Source organism: Buceros rhinoceros, unplaced genomic scaffold (genome assembly GCF_000710305.1).
Source record: "Buceros rhinoceros silvestris isolate BGI_N320 unplaced genomic scaffold, ASM71030v1 scaffold32635, whole genome shotgun sequence".
Taxonomy (NCBI): domain Eukaryota; kingdom Metazoa; phylum Chordata; class Aves; order Bucerotiformes; family Bucerotidae; genus Buceros; species Buceros rhinoceros.
In genome coordinates, this window is record NW_010413104.1 from 20,799 (window position 1) to 36,917 (window position 16,119).

Genomic DNA, 16,119 nt, shown 5'->3' on the forward strand with positions numbered 1-16,119 from the left:
GCAGGAATGGAGGAAAAAGTGTGCAGGTGCCTAGGTTTGTCCTCATGTACACAGGCACTGCCATGGTGTATATATTTACTTTGTACTGTACATGTGGAAGGTTTCACTGTTTGCAGTCCCATTCTGAGCATGTATGTAGCCATTGTAAATGCTTACAAAATCATACGGTGACCGTAAGTGTCAATCGTAATGAACCAGAGGCTTTGAAAATGGTAAATCAACATTTAAATTACAGCACCTGGTTTTTTTTACCTCTCAGATAAGAGCACTTTGTACGCACAGTGTGCTTCTGCTGCTGCAGGGTGGGTTTGTAGCAGCAGAATGAATGGCAGACACGTGAGTAGGTGAGAGAGAGAGAAGGGATCTGTGTGTGAATGAACTTACATCAAAGGTAAAGTATTCTTCTGCAGAGGCCCCAGAGCGATCCACCGTGTAACAGCTCTCCTCATAGCAACGAGCAGGTGAAGAGGCAGACCTTTGTGATCAGTTTTGACTGTTTTGTCACCTGTCTAGACCCAGTGGAGCAGCTGTGCTTTTTTTCCTTTATTGGGTGTGTATGGAGGGGTATTTAATGAAGCTTAAGTAATTCATCCTTCCTTTATGAAAGGGCTGATTTCTTCTGAAACTTCCTCTGAGTCTCTTAGAAATCCTGAACTTTTTTTCAGGTGAGAAACCCAGGATTAAATCACAAGATCTCAAGCTCCGTAGTCTGCCAAAATAGCTTAGTTGCTTAAATCAATTTGAGTTAAAAAAACAGCTTTTTTTTTAATAGTAGGTGGGAAGACATGAAAAACATTGTACAAATAAACATTTTTTTTTCCCCTTAGTGTTTCATCCATTAACTTACGAAGGAGGAGTGGATTTAAACAGGTAATTAACAAGAATCAGAACGATTTGTTAAAGCTAAATTTCTCAGTATCCCTCCAGGCTCTCTGGCTGTAAAAGTGTAAAAATGGAAGAGCTACACCATTCATACTCCTGAATGCACAGATCACCAGCACTGGGTGCTCAGTTTTAGCATGTATTGAAAGGTGGTTGCTTGAACACTTCTTCAGTCTGGCTTTCATTAAATTGTTGGGTGTTTTTTTTAATAGATGAGCGTATTGTCATTGTACATAAATTTATGAAGCGGTCACTTGACTGTCTGTCATGTGTCTGAATTTGTGATGGCCGGTAGTGCTGTAGTAATTGCACAGGCAGGCCCATGCTTTCAGGGGAGGGGAGGAACAAAAAGTCCTTGCCCACTTGGCTTAATTAAATACCTTGTTTTTGTAAAGCATTATGGACCCCAATGAGAAAGTAGCTCTGCTGACACAGATCTTGGAATTTGGACAGACGCCAAAGCAGTTGTTTACAATTCCTCACCCTCAGAGGATAATGCCGAAGTTGAAAAGCTTGTCTCGAACATCGAGTCGCAGCATTTCCATAACTGAGTCTCCAGGTAAATGTTTAACAGATCAACTGATGATGTAATGGATTTGTAATGTGAAGTTCGCTATCTCTCTCCCCCAGGATCTCATTATTCAGCCCTCTTGGCCGCTCTCCATGTGAGCCAAGCAAAAATAAATCCACACACTAACCGTTAAATTAAAGCTGCCAAGACCAGTTTCAAACTTAAATACAGGCAGTGTCCTGCATTTTTGCTTTCTGTGGCAGTGGCCTCCTCCGGGACTGCTCAGCCTCCGCTTCTGAAGCTGTGGCATCCCTGGCCTGTCCTGGCACTTCAGCATCAAGCTGTGGCAGCAGCTTCAGTGCCGCTGTCTGCAGGCTTTCCCCGTGATGTGAAGATTTGTCTGTTTTTTGAACAGGGCTATCTCTGCGGCGATTGATTCCCTTGGTCTAACTAAACCCAAAGACTTAAATTAATAATCTGACCTTTTTGCTTTTCCGTGACTGGAATGAGAATCTGTAAAGAAATTACATTGTTGTCCCTACATACTGTAGGGACGTTGTAGGGACATTGACCGAGCAACCTTCTTCAGGAAATGGAGATCTGGAGGTATAGGTATTTTTGACTGGGTAAGCCAGTGCATTCAGGAAACAAAGTTAATGAACTTGTCACTCTCTGCTTTAGCCGAACCCTCTTACTCCTGGAGCTCTGCCTGATTTCTGCAATCTCATATTTATGTTTGCGACTTCAGCTACTTAATATTTGAAATCTTTCTATTTTCTATTTGTGATGAAACTTTATTGTGGCATTTTATTGCAGTTTCTTCAAATGAAGAATCTTTTGAAGATTTGACAGAAGAAAGCATAACACTTGCTTGGAACAATATTGCCAAACTAAAATTAGATGAGCAATATAAAATTCACAAAGAGTAGGTACTATTCTTTTATTTTCATGGGCAGAATTGTTCGGTTTAATTAAGGCGGGGGGGTGGGGGTGGGGAAGGAGTGGTATCCGTGTGTCAGCCTGACTGATGGGTCAGGGTTTAAGGTAAATTCTTTTCTTTGTGAGACAGCTCATTGATTTGGTTACACAAGATGAGCTTGAGTATATGATGGTTTATCAATCCAGAAAAGGAAATTGTCAGCTCGATTTTGTTGTTGTTGAACAAAGGGCCTTTTGTTGTTGAGAAAGGGCCTCTATTACCAAGTTGGTAGGGTTAGAGAAATCCTGATCCTGAAAACAGACTTGAATTTCAGCTTCTGATTTTATTTTTTTTTTTTCTGAAGACTGCTGGAAAAAATATAGAAGCTGGTCTGTAAAGCAAAGTTTGGGCTGTGCAGATGCTCTGTGCTACCTAACAACTAACGCTCTGACATAACATCTATGTCTAAATCTCTAGACTATAGTCAATGTCAAATTTGAGGAGAAGAGACGTGCCAGTTTTGATTCCTGGCGCTTGAGGTATTCAGTATCTGCTTGTGGGCAGGTTTTTCACTCTTTTTATAGCCAAAATTGGAAAGAATGAATGTCTACATGATCTTTAAAGCCCCTTCCAGCCCAAACCATTCTGTGATTCTATGAATGTGAAACTCTTTATCCTCACACATGGGCATGTCCTTTCTGATGAGGATGAAGTTCTTGCAGAACAATCTGGGGAACCCGTGCTGGTGTTTCACATATAATTTCAAGGTATATTTTTGTCTGTAGGGGTATAACACACCACTGTAGTGCTTTTAATCTCCTTGAATGTCTTAGCTTTTACAGAAATCAAATAACACATGTCATCTGTAGTCAATTTACAGTGTGGTGGTGAAGTTTCAAAGCCTTACTTGTCTTAAACAGGGCCATTACTGGAATAGCAGTCACTTGCAGTGGGTCTTCTGTTCTCACTACATCCCAGGGTAAGTAGTATTGCCGAGGTCTTTACTAGAAGCTGCAGTGTAAATGCAGCTTCTAAGACCAAATAATGTTTTGTGAACAAAAATGAAATGTCGTTAAGATTGAATCCGTTAATATCTTCAGGGAAGTGAAATGAAGGCAACATTAAACGGGATATTTCTGGAACCGTCAAGTTCTGCTTTTTTTTAGTCATGGAAGGAGTGGCCCTAACCTTCTGCCAAGTGCAATATTTTTGTTTTCACATCGTGCTCGATGAGAGAATTTCAGTATTCATGTGTTTGGCTGCTTCCGTTTGGCTTCGGATTGTCACCTATTGTAGAAATGAAGTTAAATATGTATCTCCTGTGATTAAATAGCTTAAGTACATGAATTTTTTAAGTTTTAGATCACTGACTCAAGGTTTTCAATATTATCTCTATTTGGGCTTGGGAAGGTGGTAGTTTCTCCCTTTGGATATCAGATATTTGATGGGCATGGGGGAGTCCATCTGTAACCGGTGCAAAACAGGCTAGTTCCAGACTCAAGTCACAAGCTTTGTAAAGAGTTTCTCAAAGACTATGAGAAACCTGTACCTGCTTTTCGTAGTAAGACATCTGAATGTACAAAAATATAGCAAAATTACCAGCTTCTATAATATAAACCAGTCCTTTTATCTTCCATTTTGTCCATTTTCCCCAGATTCAACCTTAAAGATGTTTTCCAAAGAATCAAAAACAATCCAGAGAAGCGTGTCCTTTTCAAACATGGTAAGTTGTTGTCAAAATAAAAAAGGTCATTGGGAATATTCCAAAAGCTACTCGAGAAATGGCTTTCAATGTACATCAGTGCCTCTTTTCTTCCCCTGCCGCCCCCATTGTATTGTGTGTGAATAATTCAGCAAAGTGAATTGAGACTCCATCGGTGCTCCAGGGAGACGGAGCGCATTCTGTGAACACGGGAGGGGAGTATTACAGTGGTTGCACTTCTGTGCTAGCTCTGGTGCGAGTTGTCCTGCTATCAAGGGAAGAGCTTGTGAGAGGGAGTCATGAACAGAGGATTCTTCCTGAACAGCCTTGAACTGCCATTGGGATCAGAATCACAAAGCTCAAATTGCACCTGTGTGCTCACACCCAGCACCTCCTCGCTGCTCCCAAGTGTTTGGGGGCTGAGTGTCATCTGGCAGAAGGAAACCAAGCACAGGGAGTGGAATCTATGCTGGGTGAATTTGAGCCGCCCTTCCTCAGGGAGCAGTTATCTCAGCAACCTCTGACAACAGTTCTCCCCTGCTTCTGAAACAGAACTGGAAGAGAGGTTTGATACTTGATTGCCTGTGCTTGAGCTGGGTCGCTCCCAACTGTCGTGTTCAGAGTTTTATATCGAGGCAAGACACGAGGTTATGTTAGCCTTCCCCACACCTTCATCTCTGTGGGGCCCAGCCAGAAGCCATGACGTGCTCTAACGGACCCTTTGGCCATGGCATCGTGAAAAAGAGAGCTGAAAAACAGGATTTTGGCCTAGGATTCATGAGGAGGCCTTGTATACACTTTTAAAACTGTTACTCTTCTCCTCTCTGTAGTTTTACTGCTGGTCTGTTGCAGCAGTGCTAGAAGCAGTCGCCTTTATACAGCCCAGCACTTACTGGTGTTTAGAACAGAACTAAACCATGACCAGTAATGACACTAGTAGAAGCACTGGACTGCCATTTGTTCTCTGTAAGGAACGTTTCTGGCTGAGAATGGCAGGAATTAGGTGGTTACATTTGCTGTTTGGAAGAGCTGAGCTGGTAAGTAGCTGTCATGGAGAACAAACATCAAAGGAAACCTTCATTTTTTGTTACTGGTGGCTGTTTGCATTTAGAATTGACAGTAGGTCACAAGATGAAGAGCTGACCCAGTTTCTCCTGAGTGAGGAGTTATATGTCCGTGAAACACCATCATTTTGGGAAAGGAGATCATCAGTTCTGCCTGTGTTTCTGAACCCGAGTGTTGCCTTTCTAATTACCCGAGATGAAGTATTCTCGCTGTTCAGCGTCCAGCCTCCAAAGCTTTTCTTGACCAGTGTCATACAACACCTGTATGGAAGATGAAAATGCTGCTTGTTCTCCAGAAGAATGTTAACGTACGTCTAGTTGATTTGGGGTAAGAAATTGAACGCTACTTTTTTGTTTTTTTCTTACAGGCTCTGTCGTCTTGTCTCATCCTACCAGGAGACACCACTGTCATAAGTTCTTCGTGGGACAATCATATGTGTGTATTGACTTCCTACTGACTTGATTAAATTGCAGAGTGCCTTGGTCTAGATAATGATCTAGAAATTCATTGTTAAAACACAGTGTCTGTATCTTTTTTTTCCAGTTAGAAGCCAAGTTACTTTCATCTATTTAGAAAAACCTCAGTTAAGTTCTCTGACGACCTAATGCTTTTATAACCTTTTCCTGTTAGATATTTTTATTCAATTGCATTTGGAAGGCAGCAGGACATCTTAATGGGGCATGACGATGCAGTCAGCAAGATCTGCTGGCGTGATGGGCGTTTATATTCCGCATCCTGGGATTCCACCGTGAAGGTTTGTGTAAGCGTTTGTTATACTCTGATACTGATTTATAGCTGCACTGCTTAATACTCAGCCAGCCAAATGCTTTGGAGCGGATGTACCTGCTGTGCTGGAATAACAGCGGGAATCGTGGCAGCACTTACGGCTTTGACTGGAGATCCTGCCGAGTGGAGTAGGCTTCCAAAATGTTTATTAGCTTTGTAGCTTACATTCTCTACCTAAGTGGACTAATCTAAAGACATCTGCATCCTGCCATGCAGGCAAGGCCCATGGTTCACACAAGCCACCTTCCTCCTAAAGTGAGAATTCAGCACTAGAGAAACTCCTCCAGCGTTGTGCTAAGGCTTCCCTGAGCGAGCTGAGCTATCTGTGTTGTAGGTGTGGCATTGCGTCCCCGGAGAGGCCACGAGCAATAAAAAACACCACTTTGACCTGCTGGCAGAGCTGGAACACGATGTTAGCGTAAGTCTGTGATTATAGTGTCTCAGAGCGCGAGGATTAATTGCTCATTAAAATCCCAGTCAAGATCTAGTGGCAAAGGCCAAGGATGGAGGGGGGGTGTTGTTTTGGGAAGTGTGGGTAGGGGGTTTCTCTTTCGTGGTTTTTTTTTGTTTGTTCTTGTTTTTTGTCTGAGCTGTGTCAGTGCTTCCCTGGCTGAAGGGACCAGTCTGGGGACTGGAGCAACAGGATAAACAGCGGTTTCTTCAGTTGCCTTGCTTAGTTTGAATGGATAAAGCTGCAGAGGGGGCCGGGGGATTTTTGTTAGCTGCTTTGTTTTTGAAAAGAGACTCGTGGTTTTCAAGTGTTTGCATTGTTCCAGCTTCTTAATGCGTCTTTGCCAAAGGCAGGCAAATGAAAAAGCGTTTGTCTCCGTTGTTTACCATACTATGAAAAATATCACTGAGCTTCACGGCGAAGATACAAACACATCGTGCGCAGTAAATCGCCAGTCTGTAAGGGCACGCTCTGATTTATGGCCTCTAGCATCGCTCCAGTAGATTTACTGTGTTTTCAAGCTCTTAATAGTTTTTTTTAACAGGTCACCACATAGATATTTACTGGAACAGTTCTGATAACATATAAGAACTGGGCCCAAGAGAATTGGAAACAACTGATGGCTGGGAAGGTCTTTACCCTTAAAGGGTTAAATTCTTTAAAAGTAAAGTCTTGCATTTAGGTGCTGAGGACAGGTAGGCCAAAAAAAAAATAGTCTGAGACATTGCCTTGCATTTCTGATTCTGCAAAGAAAAAGTGTTTTAAACTATCATCCAAGGGAAATCTTCTTTTAAATAACTGTTCTTTACTGAGGATGTTGCAGAATTAAATAAAAAGCCTCGTGTAAATCAAATACCATCTTGCGGATTACAGGCGTTGTGTGTGATTGATAAAACCTGCCTCATGACAGCTCACAGGAAGGAGTAGCAAAGTGATGGGCTGTTTAACTTCTTCCTAGGTGAATACAATCGACCTTAACGCTGCCAACACTATGCTGGCATCTGGAACCAAAGAGGGTACCATCAGCGTTTGGGATGTTGCCACAGCAACAGTGTTGCACCAGCTGCCCTGTCATTCCGGGACAGTGTTTGACGCTGCTTTCAGTCCTGGTACGCGGGATTTCAGGTTGTAATGGGCGCTGTTGGGAGTGCCAGAGGGAACCTTTTTCCTGATCATGCACTATACCCTTGTTATAGGGGGGTGCTGAGACGGTTTGGACTGACACACTGAAGAATTTATTAGTGGCACATAAGGCCATACCAGACTGTAGAGCAGTGCTCTAGCCTCTTACCCAGTTGTGTTTATCGTTGCTTGCTTAGAGACTTACTTAATTTGCAGTAAATTATCTATCATCAGTAACTCGGGTAATATCACATCCAGCAAGCTGTATCACAGACTGCTTTGGTGACTAGAACCCAACGTCTAAAGTGCTTTTTTTGTTGCTGCTTCTTTTGCTTTTCTGTTTTGTACAGACAGCAGACACCTCCTCAGCGCAGGAGAGGACTGTGCTTTTAAAGTAATAGATGTTCAGACTGGAATGCTCATCTCTTCTGTAACGGCTGCGGAGCCACAGAGGTAATTCTGGGCACAGCTGAGGAAGCGGCATGGTCAGCTTAGTTACTGCTTGGAGATGGTTGGTGGCAGCAGAATGGACAGGGCAGTAATGCCACAACTTTGTTCTACTGAGTTACTTTTTGAAGCTGTCACTTTTGTGTGTGTTTTGACCCTGCTGTCCAAACCAGGACAGAACCAAACTGCTGGTTATTTATTTTTTTAACAACAACTTTAGTATCCATAAAAGTTGAGGGAAGCTGTAGCTAACCAGCTCTTCCAGCAGCTGAGCTACTGCAGTCTTGATCAAGGAGACAATTCTCTTATGTGAGTCATCTCTGTCAAGAATCTTGATTTTTTTTTTTTTTTTCCCTTTCTTTTTCCCCAATACTTCCTTTTTGTTTCATAATCTAAAACAAGATTGTCTCTTATAATTGAGTGATCACACAGTTCTCTATAGTTTAATCAGGTAAACAGATGGAATTCTTAGTTACTGGAGCACGCTTGTATGTGTATACACACACACACACATAGATAGCATTTTCCGTTCTTTTTGGCTTGGTTCGGAAATGCTTAGCTCTTGTTAAACAAAAGCTTGAAGTGAACTGATTTCACCCTTGCCTGCAGGTGCTTCAAATGGAATGGAAACACCATCTTATCAGGAAGTCAGTCTGGTGAATTACTGATTTGGGACCTGCTGGGAGGAAAAGTTCTGGAAAGAATCAAAGGACATACAGGTATGCCTGAACTGTTTCTAGGCTCAAGGTGAACGGAAGGTTCCTGTTCTCCAGCACTGTTTGTTAGCACTGAAACATCTGCGGCATCTGCTCTGTTAGTGGCTGCTCCTGATCTTAGTGTCATCTGGAGCACCAGAACTGAAAGCACGTCTGCATGAGCCCCCTAGAGGTTTAGTAACAGCGGAGGCCTGCTGTAGCTGGGGCAAGACTTACTGGTGGGCTTCTGGGCATGCACTGGAAGATGTGAACGTACAGAGAAACATCCTCCCCTTACCCTCATGAATCCTACTGCCGGTGGTGCCACCTGCATTCTACCCTGCTACTGCCATTGTCCTTCTAGTGCCCGAAGTCAGCTGAGGCAATGGAGCATGAGATCATACCTGTGAACAAGAGCAGCCAGGCAGAAGCCTACAAAAAACTCCTATATATGGTGTCAGTGTAATCCAAACTAATGATCAGATGATCCCAAACTCACCTAAAAAGCTCTGTTCTATCATCTCAAGTTCCAATTTTATTTGCCTTTGGATTTACTTGTTTGTTTGCCTTCCCCGCCCCCAGGTGCTGTAACATCCCTGTGGATGAACGAACAGTGCACCAGCATTATTACAGGAGGGGAAGACAAACAGATCATGTTCTGGAAGCTGCAGTACTAAGTGCCTTTCCCTCCAGACAGTGAAACGAACTCATATTTTAAACCAAACCTTTTAAAGGAACATACCTGTGTGCAATGACAGCTGCTGAAGTTCTACCAGAGAGGAAACTCTGCTCAGCTATAACTTTCTTCATGACAGTGACCTCACTGAGAGCTCTTAACTTCTGCAGCATGTGCATTTGTTTTTCATGGACTATCACACTGAAACTGCCTGTCTAAAATGGTGTCTGAGATGAAATTAAAGACCTATTCTTCTGTAATTAAAGAGCTCTGAACTTGCAGTCATTGCCTGATTTACGCAGAGCTTGCTGCCTGCACAGCTCTCAGCGCAGCAGCACTTGCAGTCCTACCTGAAGTCATCTTTCAGGACGCTTGCAGCTCTTCATCACGTCTCGTGACATCATGTACGTACCACTTGCACAGTCAGCCCGTCTTCCCCATGAAGACACAGACAATGGTAAATACTTGCTGTTACCAGGCTTAGTCTTGCAGCAGACTGTTTGGTGTCTACCCTCTTTCTTCACCTTTCATTGTACTTATCATCTCCCAAATATAGAACAATCACATTCTACACTTGCCTGGAACTGTCTTAGGTGATTTCTGGATTATGCTCAAAGCTCGTGATGTGTTTGTTTGTCTTTATCTGTGTACCTGTATTTAACCACAGCTTCCCCTGCAGTGCCTACTTGCTCCTGCATGAAAAGAGGAGGGGGTTTGGGTTACTTCTTTCACTTCTTCCGGCTGCAGCATGTAGCAACCAAGAAAACAGTAAGTACCTGTGCTGAAGTTCTACCTCTGTTATTGCTAACAGCTTGCCCCTGTACTTAGAGCTGTCAAAGATAAGTGTATTCTTCCTGTGTGGCTGTGTGCCTCCAAACTGTTTTTGTCTTGGCTTTCTTTAAAAAGTTTCAGCCAGAAGGTGTAGGTGGTCAGGAAGCTGGACTCTGACTCAGTGTAGATCCTTTTCTTCCTCCCTTCCTTTTACTTAAATGAACAAACAGCTACATAATTAAGAAAGATACCCCCATCCCCAGAATCCAAGTTAGCTCTGAAAGAACAGCTGCACCTCTTCCTCACACCCACCTTCCTACAGATAAGTAAGTTACTTGCTTTGACTTTGGGCTGCTGCTCACTAGGAGCAAGACTGAAGTTCAGTCATTCTAGATTTTGTGGCTGAAACCTGCAACAGAGCACGAAGAAAAGTAGCAACACCACAAGCAGCAAGACAATCACTCACTAAAACTGGTATTTAACTTCAGACTGCTTAAGGAAGTTATAAAGTCTTGGCTGAACATGCCTATGACCTATTGTGGTGGGTTGACCACACTGGGTTTCTTCCTTACCCACCCCACAGCAGGGCAGGTAAGAGAAGCAGAAGGACAAAGGTTAGGAAAATCTGGGGGTTGTGATAAAGATCATTTACTAAGTGTAGGTAGGGGAAAAAAAACCAAATGAAACAATGATGCAAAGGCAGTCACTCACCTCATCCCACCAGCCAGTCTCCATGCAACAACTCCCCCCCACCAGATTACTGCTGAGCACAAGATGGTGTGGGATTTTTCTCTGGTCAGTTTGGGTCAGCAGAGCAAGGAGGCACAAGTATCACCACCGAACAAAACAAGCCTGACTCGCTCATTTGATGTACACACAGTCCTGTCTAAAGTTTCATCATTTATTTGGTTATTTCCGAATCCTTAAGAACATGGTTAAGGCGAGAGAGAAGCACATTAGTTACAATTCGTATAACAAGGAATAAAAAGATTTGAGTTTCTGTACACTACCCCTCTTCTTATTGTTACGCTCACTTACTGAACGACGCCCACGGCCGCACTCAGCTCAGCCAGCATTCTCGTGTAAACAGTATTTACTACAACCAAAAATTAACTCGCACTAGCCCTACCTCTAACACGCTATTTCGAATCTACTCGTGCGAACAGAAAGCAGTAAAAATATTTGTCTTAAACATACGAAGCGCAGCATTGTCCTGGGTAACAACACGTAACTTTGCGAGTGATATCTGGGTCCTTTAGTTGCGATGGCTTATAGGAGTAGTAAACTAAATAAAGGAGCTAGGAGAAGTCATAACGCAATTGGAATTTCACATTTGTCAAGCATAAGGCTACACGTTTTACCATTTGAGAAGAGATATGTTGAACTGTAACATTCCCAGCCATTATAGACGCAAGTGCTTGATGCAGCATATCTTCTCTTGGCCTCCAGACAGGCTTGTGTGCAGAGGAAGAAAATCACTGAGTATAACAGCCCAAGTTGAGTGGAATCATCATTAGAGAGGTGTACACACACGTACATGCTGCAGGTTTAGACTTCAGGAATGGAGTGATCCATCAGGCTCTTCATAATGCTCGTTGCCATCCTGCAGAGGACAAGGCAGTCAGCTTTGTAAGACAACAACTCTAGAAGACCACGACTGCTGCCCAAGGATGAGGAAAAAAACCAACTCTATCCTGCCAAGAACGCCACCAGAAACAACCTTTTAGTTGAAGTAACAAGTACTTGTGTTATCCATGTACTTGAAAGTTTTTGGAAACTTAAGTTTAGTCAAACTAAGTTTAGAAGAGGGTTTTTCAAAAGAAGAGGCAGAGGAGCATTGCTAACATATGAGTAGTTTAAAAACAGACTCAAAATGCACTGGTTTGACTAAAACATCAAACTCCCGCCCCACCCACTCTCCAGCCTTCATGTCTGGTTTGTAATCGGGTCTTGCCGTGAGTACACGTAACCTACACCACCCCAGTGACTGCCAGCTTGATTGTGATGAGCGCCACGGCTGCTTTGTTCACTACCCACCTCTTTATTATGTACTCGTAGATAGTGGAAGGCATGACGGTAATGGTCACCACGTTGCCAGCTGTCGCCAAGATGTCCGCAATCTGGGGGTCCTGGCAGCAAACAAGAAACCGCGTGAGCAGCGCTACTCAGCTGATTAGAAGAAGCTCTTGAGCTGTCACTTTGTTAGACACATTTTGCACAGCTTAAGAGACCCACAGCTCCTTGCTTGGAGTCTTTAACCTTCAGGGCAAATCGCTGAACCTGCAATTCCACTTCGCAGGTGTTCAGTTATTGGTATCTGACACAAACTGGCTGGAGAAGGGAGAGAGGCACCAGGCGAAGAAGCCTCCAAACATACACGACTCTCCCATCACGTCACAACTGACTGATTTCATGAGCATTAAACAACATTTAACAAGCCTTTTCCCTCTCCACAGCCATTACCACACGCACACAAAAACCTCACAGCTATCCACCCCCTCCCCCTGTCAGCGACTCTACCTTCAATCCAATCACATTCTGGCCGTTGATTTCACAGATGTTGTGCTCTGTCAGAAGCCCGTTTCTCGCAGCAGAACTGTCTTTCACTATCGAGGTTATTTTGCCATTCTTGAATATGAAACCAACGTGCCCGGCGCTGTCCTTATGCATAGTAATAATTCGTTCAAAAGGCCTGTAAAAAAATAAATTTAAAATGCAAACTCCTGTTTTCAGGCTGCTAAATCACAGGAAGAACCACACACATCATGCAGCATCTTTGACTTACAAGAAGTAAAAGACTCACTCATAACAGCGGCTACAATGAAAAGCATCTGGGTTTAACTTCATTTTTAACAATTACAACCTTTACATGGTTTCCCTGTTCTACAAACATTTCGCCATCTGGATTAATAATAACACAAGAGCCACCCACCACAGCAACCAGCTGAATGGCCGTTAAAACTTAAGTTTTCTCTACAAATGTTAAAAGGTAGATAAAACAGCGCAGGAATTTTAATGACTGTAGGTAGACTATAGGAGTCTGGAGGACGAGGCTTCCCCAACACGTTTTCTACTGCTTTACAGACAATAAACCTTTAAATTGTGTCTTTAAAAGCCAGTAAATCCAGGAAGGGGTGGGGAGTTGGGCACAGAAGTGGTGACCAGAGCAGGGCAGCACAGCATTTCCATCCAATCCATGACAGAAGTAGTTGCCCTGACAGAAGTAGCCTCCACTGGGAGTGGAGTTGACCTCCACTGGGTCAAACTTGGTTCTTAAACAAAAGTCAAGTTGAGCCTAAAAAAAGCCCCAGACTCTAATTCAGAGTTTACATTTGACTAGTGCTGTCCCTCGTTAGTTTATCTTGAAAGATGTTACGCCTCATCGCGCCCAGGAAAGCGAGGAGAACAAGTTTACAAGGGAACAACTATTTTGACTGGTCCCCACACAAAGGAACGTTTCTGAGGACCTTCACTATGGAAGCACACGGACCAACAGATTTTTGTCATGGTGCAGTGCTGCTCAAGCAAGGGGAGCCCCAAACCCCGCAAAATTACTCCCCCTCTCTGCTGGCTTTACCTGTCCCGAATGATCATGGAAATCCTTTCTCCAGAAGCCTGTTTCAGAACTTTGTGTGCTTTATCCGAACTCCACCCTGCACAGTTGTCACCGTTGATCTGCAGAACTTGGTCCCCAAACCGCAGACCAGCGAGGGATGCTGGAGAGTTTGCCTGAACTAACTGGACAAATATCCCCTGCAAAAGAGAAAAAAGGGAAGCTCTTCCTTAAAGATGAAGACCACAACACAGAGCCCTGGATAGTTTCCTACTCTCTACATAATACCAACCACCAGAAGGACTGGCTAATTATCTCCCCCTAAGAGTCGGTTTTGTGACCTCAGTAAGAGACTGACAGCTAATTAATGCTAGAATAAAGTCTGGAAGTGAGCAAATCTGTTCCATTTCCATCTCTAGGACAATTTCATGCTCTCGAGGGGAAAAAAAAAAATTACAAGTATTTTTCAGGGGTTGTAAAACATGGAAGTAAATTGCAGCTGTAAATTTAGGTCCTAGTCCAGACAGCTGGAAATCTGGTTACTCACCTCATGAAGGATTTTAAATTCTGATAATGACAGACAATTTTGTGACCATACACTGACTTCGCTACTAATTTAATCCAGCAGTAAGATCTCTATAGGTAAAAGCAAGCATCTGCACGTACATTGTCAACAGACTTCAGGCGAAGGCCAATTTTGCCATCTTGATCTTTACAGAGAATTGCTTCGCGGATGCCTTGCTTGATTTCTGCTCTGCGAATTCCCATATCATTTCCAGTCACTGGAGCTACCATGTAATTAGTGGAAGGTCGTGTTACGAGTTGCTGATGAAAAAACAAAAAAACAAACAAAATAGCCAGACAACTTAGTTTCAACTTTTTAAAATAGCTCTATGTCACTTTATATGAAAAGATATTTTAAAACACCCCCTGAATTAAATCACAAAGCTCCTCCCCACTGGAAACATGTCGCATCAGCTTAAGAACAGATTAAAGAAGTAGGCACTGTTACTTAATTAATTTATCAGTCCTGTATTGAAGACAAACAGTAGTTCACTCCCTAGAATTACATACATATATATATATAACATATATATATTTAGTCTTTATACTTCTGCTCTCCGAAACATGCTTGTCTGGGACCTACCCCCTGCGGCTGAGCGGGTGCTGCCACTGCCAAGTTTCTCTGCACCTCTTCCTCGTTGAGGCTCAGGCCCATGTACTGCGACAGTTCTGGATACAGCCTGGGGTATAAGCCTATAGCGGAAGAACAAAACCAAACCCCACCGTCACGCCAACTGCTGGTTTAACACAAGGAAAAGTTACTGCTGTCACAGGTACCATCACCTCAACAAACCTCGTACTAACATCTTTAATCTGAAAATTTAATCAGGACTGTTTGTTATTCTAGCCCAGCGTAAAGCGTAACCAAACAAGAGATAAAGAGCTGAAGAGATCTTTTCGTTTCAGCGACTCCGCTCATCCTTTACAGCACAAACACACAGGCAGGAGATTCCTCTGCACTCGAGAGGAGCAGAGCGCGGGGAGTGGGACGAAGGGACGTTAAACTAACAGGCTGGTCAGACCTTGAGTCGAACCACTCTGGAAATAAGCCTGACATTCCGCAGATAACTGGTGCCACTTCACAAGCAGCAGTTCAGAGAACTCTGAGAAGTCCACCCACCGTTCTCACCGGAGCAGCGGGGACAGAAAAGGCTGCTCAGAGAGTGAGAGCCCTGAAAGGAAGTGGGCACCCCAGGTCACAAAGCTTTGGTTTCTTCGAGTGTTCATTTACGGAAACATGTATAAAACCAGCTATTCTAAGAATCCACATTTAACCACAAAGGGAAAGTAACTTTTCTGGGAGAGACCAAGGTCATTGCAAGGCAAATTCCAACATAAACAAGAGACTTTTTTTGCTCCTTAATGCATCCAGTGGTCATGTCTGCATGTTGCTTCACACAAGAGCCCTGTGATCTCATTTCTGGATTGAACAGCAACAAGCTGATGTCAAAATTATGTCCTTTGGCCAGCAGGCACAAAAACTGCAGGAGAGTTCAACCTCTGGGCAGCAGAAAGAATGCAGCCAGGAAGGGACTGCTGAGGCAGACTCAGATCTGCTCTGGTGAGGTTCGGCCAGGAAGTACCTAGTCCAGAAAGGACCCGCGAGAGGCAGCTCTCTAGTGAGCTGTATGAACTCCTGCCTTAAAGCCATCTTAGATACACCAGCACCAAGAGAACTGGAGACAGAAGTTACAGTCACAAGCTCTAGTACCCGATCCACCAGCATTCTTGACAGCTGTTCCAGCACAGCGGCTGGTCACGCTGCTTAGAGGCTTTAGGGCTTTTTAGACCAAGCACAACTCGCTAACCTCAAACAAACCTGTGCACCTTCATGGAGGTACGTGTGCACGGGAGAAAAGGAGGAGACATGGGCACAAGTCATTCAGCTCTAGGACTGATGGATTCCCACCCAAAAATCTGTTGGAAGCTTGGTGCTGGTAGCACAACAAGTTCCACCTTCCTGGGCACTTTCCTG

At 43.6% G+C, this 16,119-nt stretch overlaps 2 protein-coding genes across 3 annotated transcripts in view; one reads left to right on the top strand and one right to left on the bottom strand.

Moving 5' to 3' along the window:
- The window catches only part of NSMAF (neutral sphingomyelinase (N-SMase) activation associated factor), a 25,455-nt gene extending 15,949 nt beyond the window's left edge, over positions 1-9,506 (top strand). The window contains exons 21-32 of the mRNA XM_010136596.1: positions 828-870; positions 1,278-1,441; positions 2,210-2,318; positions 3,233-3,291; positions 3,968-4,035; positions 5,447-5,514; positions 5,710-5,833; positions 6,200-6,283; positions 7,275-7,425; positions 7,789-7,891; positions 8,495-8,604; positions 9,163-9,506. Of these exons, the coding sequence (XP_010134898.1) occupies positions 828-870; positions 1,278-1,441; positions 2,210-2,318; positions 3,233-3,291; positions 3,968-4,035; positions 5,447-5,514; positions 5,710-5,833; positions 6,200-6,283; positions 7,275-7,425; positions 7,789-7,891; positions 8,495-8,604; positions 9,163-9,257 (1,178 nt within the window). The 3' untranslated portion in view covers positions 9,258-9,506. The remainder of the gene's footprint in view (positions 1-827; positions 871-1,277; positions 1,442-2,209; positions 2,319-3,232; positions 3,292-3,967; positions 4,036-5,446; positions 5,515-5,709; positions 5,834-6,199; positions 6,284-7,274; positions 7,426-7,788; positions 7,892-8,494; positions 8,605-9,162) is intronic.
- A 1,738-nt stretch (positions 9,507-11,244) lies between these two features.
- Positions 11,245-16,119, bottom strand: part of SDCBP (syndecan binding protein (syntenin)) — an 8,164-nt gene continuing 3,289 nt past the window's right edge. For both annotated transcript variants that reach the window (XM_010136594.1, XM_010136595.1), the window contains exons 3-8: positions 14,728-14,837; positions 14,247-14,405; positions 13,605-13,780; positions 12,548-12,719; positions 12,065-12,156; positions 11,245-11,630 (exon numbers count right to left, since the gene is read on the bottom strand). In XM_010136594.1, the coding sequence (XP_010134896.1) occupies positions 11,576-11,630; positions 12,065-12,156; positions 12,548-12,719; positions 13,605-13,780; positions 14,247-14,405; positions 14,728-14,837 (764 nt within the window). In that variant the 3' untranslated portion in view covers positions 11,245-11,575. The remainder of the gene's footprint in view (positions 11,631-12,064; positions 12,157-12,547; positions 12,720-13,604; positions 13,781-14,246; positions 14,406-14,727; positions 14,838-16,119) is intronic.